Source organism: Zonotrichia leucophrys, chromosome Z, assembly GCF_028769735.1.
Source record: "Zonotrichia leucophrys gambelii isolate GWCS_2022_RI chromosome Z, RI_Zleu_2.0, whole genome shotgun sequence".
Taxonomy (NCBI): Eukaryota; Metazoa; Chordata; class Aves; order Passeriformes; family Passerellidae; genus Zonotrichia; species Zonotrichia leucophrys.
This window is the reverse complement of record NC_088200.1, coordinates 52,678,718-52,690,002: the sequence shown is the minus strand read 5'-3', so window position 1 is coordinate 52,690,002 and position 11,285 is coordinate 52,678,718. Positions and strand designations below refer to the sequence as shown.

Below are 11,285 nucleotides of genomic sequence, written 5' to 3'. Positions count from 1 at the left end.
AGCGGTGTTTCAGTCAGCCTTTTGATCTATTTGCAGTTTTCTGACTACAAGATTTTTTTTAGGCATAATTACAGAAAGACCGGCCATATGATCCTCCCCACACTGCTGATATTTCATGTGCATCACCTTTCCTGGCAGTATATATTGCTTCTTTTCCTTAAGTGATGGAGAGATCATTTCTGCTGCAAAGGACCACCCCAAAGGTGAGCCAAGACGGTTTATCAACTGATGAAATTTTATAAATTGCTTTCTTTCATGAGCACAAAAAGCTGAAGCAGCAATAGAAATTGTGTTGCTGGTCATTACTCTGTGTTTCTGAACAGATGAGACAGGCAGGACATTTCTGCCCCTTTAGACTGTGGTCTTACTTTTCGGTGAGATACCACACTCACTTCTTGCTGGTGTAACATGGTGTTGTAGTTTAGCCCCAGCAGCTATCAAGCACTGCTTGCTTGCTCCCCCAGAAGTGGGATCAGGGAGGACTGGTAAGGCAAAAGGTAGGAAATTTGTGGATTGGGATAAAGACTCTTAAATAGGGAAGGCAAAAACTGTGCACACAAGCAAAGCAAAACAAGCAATTAATTCACTGCTTCCCATGGGCAGGCAGGTGTTCAGCCATTTCCAGAAGAGCAGGGCCCCATTAAATTTAATGCTTGCTTGGGAAGACAGACCCCATCACTCCAAGCATCCCTCCCTTTTCCCTTCTGTTCCACTTTATATCCTGAGCATGATGCCACATGGTCTGGAATATCCCTTTGGTCACCTGTCCTGGCTGTGTCTCCTCCCAGCCCGTCCCCAGTCTCCTCAGCAGCATGGCCGTAGGAAAAGCTCTGTGTGAGCCCTGCTCAGCAGTAGCAAAAACATCTCTCCATTATCAACCCTGTGTTCAGCACAACTCCAAAACACAGCCCCATAGTAGGCATTGTGGTGAAAATTAACTCTACCCCAGCCAAAACCAGCACATGTGACCTTGCAGAAACTTTTTTAAGTTTTTCATTCTACTTATTCCATTTGTGAGTGTGATGTGCTGGGAAGTTGTGTAGCTACCTGGAGATGCTATTGCTCTAGAGAGAATTAATGTGCTCTGTAGAAAAGAAGAGTTCCTTCCAGTTTTGTTTGCATCTTGGACAGCAGAGGGCAGGTGTTAGTTTTGTGTGACTGAAAGCTTGTGTGGAATGGTTGTGTGTGCACATTTCCATCTGCATACTAGAAAGGGTTAGGAAGATGTAGTATAGAGCAATGAAATAGAGATTGTGCTTTTTTGTGTATATAGGAAGTGGGTTTTTTTAGAATATTATTTTGCTTTTTCCTAAAAAAACCCCAACTATTATTTTGGCCAAAAAAAGGTAAACACAAAATTAAAATGGTGTTGGCAAGGTAAGAAAGAGTATCAGTCCAGGAACATTACCATTTTTGCATCACTATATTGAAACCTCCCAATATCCTCCTGTTCGGTCACATGACTCTCATCATGGTGGTCTGTATATGTATTCCATTACAGAATACATATGTATTCTGGTACAAAATTTTATGTAGCAGACTTACTTTTGCCTTAATTGTTGAGTTTTCAATTTAATCCCAGTTGAAGATTTTTTTGCTTCATGAAGTCCTCATGCTTTTAGCTAAACAACAGATTTCTTCTGGTTTAGATATTCCAATCAAGCATATGTTGGTAAGGTGCTGTTCAAAAGCAGGCTTAGTATTTGCACACTGTTGGGCGCAAAGCTGTGTTTTTACTGGTAAAGTTTCTTGCACTTGGTTAGAGGAGCAGTTTTAGTAGGACAAAGCATTGCTGTGACACTGTCTTGGTAGTCCTAGTCAGATAAAGTGATGCTAGTTTTCAAAATAAAGTCTTAGTTAAAGGATAATTGCAGTTCATTGTGGTCAGTAACAACTGTTAGAATAGATGTGTAACATGTTGCTTCAGTGGCACATGATGATTTCATAGCAGTATGGATCCTTACTCTTCCATATCCTGGTCAAAGTGAATAATAACAGCAGACAATGAACATCTATGCCATGCTAAAGTTGACTGTAATGGCAGAGTGCAGTCAGTCCCAGATGTGGTGCTGCTTAAGCTTGAGCTAACAGGCAACAACAGCACTACTGTTGCCACTGGGTAGTAAGGCTGTTCTCTATGCACTCGGTAGGATTTTTCCTTCTGCTTTACTTACTGTTACAGCATACCTCAGGCTGCCTGGTGGCTTCAGCATCCCTTTTTCCTCTCTGTTCTGGAGCTGTGAGCTGTGTTTGTCTCTGCCAATGGCATTTCTCATCTACCTCTTCATCCTGGCACCAGGGTTTCATTGAAACCCAATTCAAAGTGAGCACTGGGCAGTTCTGAGGTTGGGCTGTTGATGTAAGATTTCTCCACAGACCCTCATAGCTGACTATTTTTCCCCATTCCAATATCTCCTCTGACCTGGATACCCATCAATTGCCTTTTGCTTGGCCAGTGACTTTGGTTTCTGCTTCTCTGTGCAAGCACTTATCATGTTTTTGCTCCAGCCTTTCTGCTGTACATCCTTGCTTACATGTATTTGCTGTTACTGGAATCGGTCTTAGTGCATATGCCCAAAGTCCTTTGGAGAACTGCTGACCCATGGAATACCAATAGTTTTCATGCCACCTCAGCCTTAATTGTACTGAAGCTTGTCAGGGGCTTGCCCTGCTTGAGCAAACAAAACACATTTTCTGAGGGTTCCTAGAGGAAGTTACTTTTGCTACAACAAAAATATACTTTTGCTACAACAAAGAAATATACAGGCTGCTGTGTATGACAATAGGGATGCTAAACACATGTTTATCTCCATTTCTCTGCCATTCTAAACATTTTTTAATCTTGGAGACCCTTTTAGAGTTCAGGATGCTTGCCTCCCTACTGCTCTGCTTCATTTCATGGAGCTTAAAACAGAATTTCTCAGGCTTCACATCTGCAGCCATTTCACTTAGTGCCTTTCCTTACTTTACTAGCAATGTAATTTGTAAACTTCAATCCATTTAAGTGAACATGTAAACAAATGTAAATCCCTCCATCCAGCCCTGCCTCATTATCATGTCTTTCACAGATTTGCCATCCTGCTTTCCATATGTATTGTTGTATCTAAGGTAGGCCAACTCAAATGCAAAGAAGAAAAGCAACCCGATTAAGAAAAGAATGCATCCTTAACACATGCAGGCATGTGGGCATACCTGCACATACACACTTGTCTGCAGATGCCTCTTTCATTTGACTGTGCCCAGAAAGAAGTGAACCATTACTTCAGGTCAGATAACAAGTAGCATGGGCATAAACAGGTATGGTGGTTCATATCATCTATGATATGCAGAAGTAGTCCTTGTTTTTAATTCACTGGGAATGAGTGCTGTGAGTGCTGCTGTGAATAACCCTCCACTGGTGCTGTTATCCACTACTGCAGAACTGCCAGAATTTTTTAGTACTGAAGCTGATCAATAGCAGCTCTGTGAGTAGCTCCATGTTTGCCAAGAGCATCTGTATTGTTTGGTGACACAAGTTAATGGGTTCTGTTTCGGGGTGAAGTGGATGCGAGTGGGTATTAGACACTTGTACTGCCCTGTGCAATTCATTTCCTCTCCCTCTTCACTGTTCATCGCTGAAGTGATTTGGAGTCTAGAGCTGATCTAGCTGAAAGTAACCCCCAAAACTCTCCAACAGTTTTTTCTGTGTTATTCTTCTGCCAGGTGCCACACACAGTGTGCACTCTGGCAATGTGGCAAAGGTGATGGAGTCTGAGCAGCGCTGCTGTCCCTAGATCTCTACACATGCTGCCAGAATTTTGGTCTGATGTGAGACCTAAGACAAAGATGGTAACTTATACTCTCTGTTGGTGTTTGGTTCTTACAGTTTTGATGATAACCTTTTAATTAGGGGAGGGGAAACTAATGTGTTTGGGAAAGTCTGCGTTTTGTTAATAGACTGCTGTCTGCTCAGACGAGGTATAGTTAGCCCTTCCTGATGCCAAGAGTTGCAACAAAGTGCACTATGCTTTGTTTCACTTATCCTTTCCCTTGCTGCTATTCTTGCCAGTATTTAGCCATCCTAACAAATCAGTAGATACTAGAGCATCATTTTCTTGTGCTGGTAAGGAACATATTTATATCTATATATACTGTATAAGTAATTAATAATTATTTCATGTTTTTTAAAAGCAAAATCTAAAAAAAGCCATAATTTGCATTTTCATAAAAGTAAACAGACTTTATGAGTGGCAAACAACCTAAGAAATCTTGTACAAAAAGTCAGACACAGTTAAAATTCTGGCTTCCATTTGGATTTGGAAATTGAGAATGAAATTTGACTCCTCTTGGAAGCAATAGGAAATTTGTGAAGTCAGATTTCATATACAGGAGGTTTTAAAAATCAACTTTGCAAACCACTCCTAGGAAAATAAGACATGAACAAAATAAAAATAAAATACTCAAAAAACCTATCAAAAGTTAAAAAACAGACACATTGTTGCAATGTAGAAAAGAAAACTATTTAATTATTAAATACATTTCATTAATGTATTGATGGTTCATTCATGAATGAACCAAAAAGGTGATGCCTGTATGCCCAGACAAAGCATCATTTCCATCAGTATGAAGGGATCATGGAACCATGTTATGGGCCTCTCATTACATTATTCACAATGCAGTACATTTTGTACACCATGCCACAGTTTGTGGACAAAAAAGAAAACTGGGATGTATTTCTTAGCACAGAGACGCTCTCCAGGTGAGGCTCTAGCTAGACTGACATGCCTGATGCAGAGAATGGAAGTTTGGGATAGAGAGAATGAGGAAAAAAGCATAGAAACAGGATCATTTAGGTTGGAAAAGGCCTGTTAAATAAAAAGGTCTGCAGAAGGTGCAGGCAGCCAAACAGACATGGCAAAGCTATAGATTGTCTGGTTTTTAGGATATACAATTCTGTTACACTGATGCTCATTGTCTAGTTTCAGTGTCTGGCTGAAAAAAAGAAATAATTAAAATTAAAGAAATAATTAAAAGACTTAAAATTGTAAGGGTTGATTTAGTGTTTGTAGATTTTAATACATATCACTGTCTGATCCTTCCTCACCAAACCTCAGTGTCCTGTTCAGATTTGGGTATTATCTCAGATCTGTCTTTTCTGTGAACTTTTGTAGTGTGTTGACTTTTAAGAGTCGGCTCAGGCCCTACAAATGGAGCAGAAGGAGTTGCAAGTTTAATTTTCTTCCAAATATTTAATGTCATATTTCAATGGGTGAACATGTCTTACAATAAAATTGTTTCAGTATTTCCAACTAACAGAAAAAACAGCCTCCTGAACATTGTTTAGGGTCTGCTTCTGGTTAAAAATATAAGCATCTGCTCAAAAATTTGTAGGCACATTTGAGACCTTGATTTTATACTTCACTGATGTAATTTATTTGGAAGTTGCTCATTAATGATTAATAATCACTGATCTTGAATAGTAATATTTTCAACAGTATGATTTTCCAGAGAAATAATTTGCAAAACCAGATAATGCTCCCATTTCCTGGTGCAGCCCACCCTTAGCAATAATGTTGCCACGGAAACAGCAAAACTCTGATCCAGTGAAAGAACAGGAGTGAGGATGAAAGGGAGATGGGGGCAATTTATAGTTTTTTGGTTTTTTGGTTTTTTTTTTTTTAATAAATTAACTAGGATTTGTTAGAATAGTTTTGGTTTCAGGTTGTGTTATTTTTGGGAAAGGGGGTGTTCCTTGATTTTGGGTTGGTTGGTTTTTCTCTGATGGGAAGATGGCACCCTTTACCTACATGCCTTCAGGTTTTTTTGCATAGGACAGTAAGCTGAGGTTGAACTCATTATGGAAAAAAACCCCTAAGCAATGTGAGCCCAGTCCATGCTTTGATTCCTGAAAAATGTTTTGAAGTAGAAGTATATAGTCCTGCCACTGAACAGGAAGTACAGTGCCTTTCAATAATTCTTGCCCCCCTTGAAAACACAGTAGGATGTAACTGGGCTCTGTGTGCAGGTAGATCTGAGAAACAGAGGAATACAGAATATGATATGTTAAGTATGTACAAACAGAACATATAGAATTATTTGGCAATTTAGTTTTTAAAATTAAAATTCTTGATTCTTAAGAACGTTAGATCATAATGCCTTTTAGCTTATCCTGAGGTTATCTTGCTTTTCTTTCAACTACACCATCTAAGCTTGCCACACGTAAAGAAGGCTGAATTAGGCTGATTAATAAATACATGGGTAAGAGATTTCTGATATAAGTCTATCTTGTGTTGTGCAAAGAATGCTGATATTTTCTTAATTATCCAATGAAGAAATGTCCCCACAGGATATTAGAAATCATTGTATTATAGAAATGGTGTATTTTTATTTGAGGAATTGACCATTTTTTGATATTGAAGATTCACCAGGAACATTTACTAGAGCAGATCATTAACACTTGTGTCCATCATATTACAATGTAAGGAATAACATCCTGTTTGCTGATGGCTTAATGTTACATCACACCAATAGTAATTGTTTAGGACTTGTCATAAGGAGGAATGTTAACTATGATTCTCTATGGCTATGTTTTGTGAAATATTAAAACTCTTAGCAATATCTATATTTAGATGTCTGACAGTCAGTGTTTCTTATAACTTTGCTAACATAAATTCCATTTGGAGGGTTTTTTTGGTCCAAAGTTAAGGTCTTTCTCATTTGTCCTAAATTCAGTTTAGCCTGCAAACAATTTTACTGCTACAAGGCGACAGCTCTGAAAACGCAAATATTTCAGTAGAATTTCAACAGTTTCTAGCACTTATTTGTTGTAAAGTACATACTTGACCACAGTGTGTTACTGGAATGAGGTATTTTTGCCGACTCTGATCATATGTTTAATATTTCTTTGAATATGATCACTGAAAGTCAAATCTTTGCATTCTGTAAAGTTTTTTACTATAGGTTGGGGAACATAGTGGTGGTATTTCCTGTGTTTCCTCTTTATGGTGGTCGCATCATCCTATTTGGTTTGGCTTGTGTATTGGCAATATCTCCTACATTTGCAGCAATTTAAAGCCATTTAAACCTCAGCAAAATGTACGTTCTCTAATCATGCCCCCAGCATAATTTCTTTTCTTACCTTTTGTTGTTGATAAAAATTAGTATCTTCTGACATACAGGCTGCAGAGGTAGCTTGGATATAGAAGTAACAAGGTGGCAGCTAAGAATAAGCCCCTAAGAGCCACTTGGTGAAAGAAAAGGACAGGAAACAAGAACTGAATTAAAGCTGAAATAAACAACAGTAAGAAAGATCAAAAAGAAAGAAGGGTCTAAGAGCCAAAATTACCAGTACTTTGTAAGAAATGCTGCATTTTGTCAGAGGCAGTGTACACCCCCCCCGTGTATGTATTTCTAGGGTGGCATACTATTTTTCATTTTCTGACATTGAATTTCCACCTGCCATTTTATTACTAGGTCGACAAAGGAGTAATTGTTCCGTGGCCATTTATTAATCATGTTATAGTGTCTGGCTCACAGGCCTGCAAAAAGAAAAAAAGAAAAAAAAAGTTCATTTTCAACCTGGTTGAAATTCAACGTGCTGACTTAGCACAGGTTGCTAAATAGAAGTACGAAAAAACCGGTGCTCTGAATGTCTTGCTGTCTTGCAAGATAATGTAGCAACAAGCTTGTTTAAGGCAGGCATGGTAAAGTCAGTGTGCAAACTCGAGACACAGTGCTGGAAATACAGAAGACATTATAAATGCTCTGGCAATAGCTAGAATGAGCTAGATCCTAATTTATATTGCAGTTTATGCCTATTACACAGTCTCCTAATTTCACTCATTATTTCCTGGAGCTGGATTTGAACCTGCTGCCTGCAGGGCAAAATTATGTACTGTTTCTAGTCCCTGGAACTATAAAAGGCACGGTTTTGAAATGTTCAGGTCTCCTACCCTAGGACTGGATTTGTAAGGGAGACAGTTTCCCGATCAGACACTGAAATAGGCACTGGGTTTCAAGCACTGGGTAACTCAGTGGCTTCTACTCCTCTGCAGTGTCTAATGTCAGATTTACAGTAGAGCTCTGCGTCCAATGGATGCCTTGCAAGCATTTCTCTGTCCAGTGAAAGTTTCAAAATTAGACCTTTTGCTGGTGGTCTAGGAAGCTTTCATCCTCTAGCTTTCCCTTTGCCTACCATTCCCTGCAGTGATGATCATACTGTCTTTAAATATCTACTGTGCTAACAGGGTAAATAAGGGAGAAATAAGTATATGCAATTTTTTTTCAAGGAGAGCTTTGGGTTTGCTTTTGTGGCTATTTTTATGGGAGGGTTTGTTGATTGGGTGGGTTTTTTGTTTGGATTTTGTTTGTTTGTTTGTTGTGGGGTTTTTTGTTTGTTTGTTTTGTTTTGTTTTTGTCAGAGGTCTCTGAAGACAAACCTGTAAAATCTGTGAATCTGCGGGTGCACAGAGAGCAATCGAATATCAAACGAAATGTGCACATTCATGTTCCTATGCTGGATGTAAATGAATTGGCTGAATGAACACAGTCGGGGAGAAACAGAGATCTGGCTCCGGTGTTTTCCTCACCTGCTACTCCTGTGGACACCCCAGGCATTTCTCTGGCAACACCCTGTCTTCCGCAGGGGCTTCACGACCCGCTCCCGTCTGCTGGCACGCCGGCTTCATTTTCTGGCGTTGCAGCAAAAAAGGTGCCGCCTGTGCTGGAAATGGGATCTTCCACTATTTAGCAAGGCTTTGCTGAATGAGTCATCAAAGCCGGCTGGTATTGGCTGGGCTGGTGAGCACCCAAGGGATTGCCTGGCAGCGGCTGCGAGGCCTCGCTTCATTCACAGAAATGTGGGGATGCTAGCCAGCCCTTTCATTCACTCGCGCAGCATCTCATTCACATTTTGCAGTCCTGCTGGCCGCTTCTAATGAAGAGAGCCGTTCGGGAGCAGTAGGGTTTTCTGGGCAGTAGAGACACGTAAAAATAGGCTATCGTGTGTATATTTGCTGTTGCTGTGCTAGGAGGATGACGAGAGGAATGAATGCTGTGAGGATGCTGTAGCAGGTTTGCAGCGTGGTGATGAAAGGCTCTTCTGCAGATCAGTAGAAAACTGCTTTACATTGACTAGGACATTGCCATTATTCATCACGGCTGGGATAAGAGGTGCTGACTTAATTCAGTATGTCATGAATATACTAATTAAATACCTGTATTTAAGCCGGCTGTTCCACTGTGTTTGCAGTTTGTACACTGCAGCCTTTAGTCGTGGGAAAAGGAAGGAATTCCATAGACTTTTTTCCTTTAAGATGTGCTGCAGTTAGTAATTTATTTTAAAAATTTGCACTATGCAACTTCTCTGGTCTGAATTTGTTTGTAATGCAGTGTGTTGTCCTACATCAAAAAAATGTTTCGCAAAGCAGATTAATTTATAGGAAAAAGCCATATGACTTGTGATGGGCATTGTATATCACAATGCTGTACACATTTGGATTTCTAAAGAAATTGCAGGAGGAATGAAATACCTGTTTTCTGCATGTTTTGCTACTTCTCCAGATCAAGTGTTTGTGACTGACATTCATTCTTAATAAAGGCTTTTTTTTTTTTTTTTCCTCACTGCAGGGTGTCAGTTTGCTGCTACCTGGACTTTTTAATATTCTTTCAGGGTTTTTTCAGTTTTTCAGAATTGAACCAAACATTCCAGTGAATTGAAGACCCTCTTCATGTCTTTCTCTGGACTGAAAATCAGTTGTGAAAGAAAAAACGTCTATTAAGCCTGTTTTTGGACATCAGAAAAATACTTTTCTTCACACATAGGTACTTATGTAATTCCTGCATTAAAATAGAATGCTCTTGTGAAGTAACAGGGAAGAAGGATTTATTTCTCTGTTAAAATTTGAATACAACAGTTTCTGTGAGGGACAGCATTGACAAAAAGGCACTGTTAGGCTGCTTTTGTGGAAAAAATGTATATATTCTTTAGTTCTGTTCATCTGTTCTGAAAACCTTTAAGGTGTCTGTGTTCTGCTGCAGGGGCAGGAGAGGGGGATTATTTGTGTGCAAATATTATCCAGATATTAGCTGTCTAATTGTGATTTCTTTATAGATTCACAAATATATGAGGTGGAAGAACATTTTAACAGATGAATAAAGTGTGGTGTTTCATAAAGGCTATTAATTCAGTTTTAAAGGTAATTGCCTTTGGTACTAAAAGGGTGGTGGGAGGGGATAGAAATTAAAGGTTGGGAGGAAGTATCTGTTTGAGAAGATAGGAAAAGGGAATTTGAGAATTGATTGGTGCTAGTGTGCTGTAAGTGGGTGGATGTGTTTTTTTTTTTTTCTTCTCTCTCCTTTTTTTTTGGCTACAGGAAGTGATTTGCAGTGTTCACAGCCTTTTGTTGAAAAGGGTCCTTCTCATTTGTGTGAGTCATGCTTTTGCTGTGAGCGAGTTGGCAGCTCTAAGCAGGACTGAGATCTCAGTCACAGAAAACTGTTACTTCACCCAACCTTAACAAGGAACCAAAAGAAATTTCTTAAATATATACAGTTTTTCATTTTTCCTTGTACTCTTTTTCTTTTTTACCCTAAACTCTTGTTAACCCTCCGTGCCGTTATGAATTGCTTGCTATGTTAGTGCAGGCATCTCCTGCATTGGCATCAGATTTGCCAGAACATATGCAGGAAAGCAGATAGAAGGGCATGCTTCAACGTACCAAGTATAACCGCTTCAGGAATGATTCTGTGACATCTGTTGATGATCTTATTCACAATTTGCCCATGAACAGCAAGGTCTCAGCAGTTGCTACAACTTCAGCTTCACCTTCCTACCTGGTCTCACCAGAGGTTCTCCGCAAGGACCAAGAAGATGGACCCAGCACCCTGTGTACCCTCATCCATAAAGTGTCCCACTTGAAACTCTCTAGCACGGGCAGCCTTTTGGGTATCAAAAACCTCTCCTCTGCAGTAAAGGAGCTTGCTGTCTCCAAATTGCAGGGAAGCTCGAGTGCTTCTAGTTCAGCAGCAGGGGCTTCAGACAACACATGTAACCTTCTCTCTGCCACTTCGTGTTCTCAGCAGGACGTGAGCAAGATGAGTATGGGGAAAAAAGCACGGTCAGAGGAAATGCACCTGGGAAGTGAAGATTGGAATCAAACTAGCAGTTTTGTCAATAAATCCTCTCGAGGATGGCTGCACTCGAGTGAGAAGATCCTGGGACCTGGTGTGACGTACATTGTGAAGGTTGGTCTGTTTTCTTCCATTCTCTGTTTTTATCAATGAAAAATTCTCTGTTGGTTTTGCTG

The 11,285-nt window shown here is 39.8% G+C and overlaps 1 protein-coding gene across 6 annotated transcripts in view; it reads left to right on the top strand.

Moving 5' to 3' along the window:
• The first annotated feature begins 8,855 nt into the window (after positions 1-8,855).
• SHC3 (SHC adaptor protein 3) overlaps positions 8,856-11,285 on the top strand; it is a 58,956-nt gene continuing 56,526 nt past the window's right edge. Inside the window, exons 1-4 of one of the 6 annotated variants that reach the window (XM_064735122.1) lie at positions 8,856-9,150; positions 9,607-9,801; positions 10,091-10,175; positions 11,059-11,223. In XM_064735122.1, coding sequence (XP_064591192.1) covers positions 10,128-10,175; positions 11,059-11,223 — 213 coding nt within the window. In that variant the 5' untranslated portion in view covers positions 8,856-9,150; positions 9,607-9,801; positions 10,091-10,127. Of the gene's footprint in view, positions 9,151-9,606; positions 10,176-10,393; positions 11,224-11,285 lie in introns of those variants that run through there. The other 5 variants (XM_064735123.1, XM_064735121.1, XM_064735124.1 and 2 more) reach the window with 5 other exon arrangements.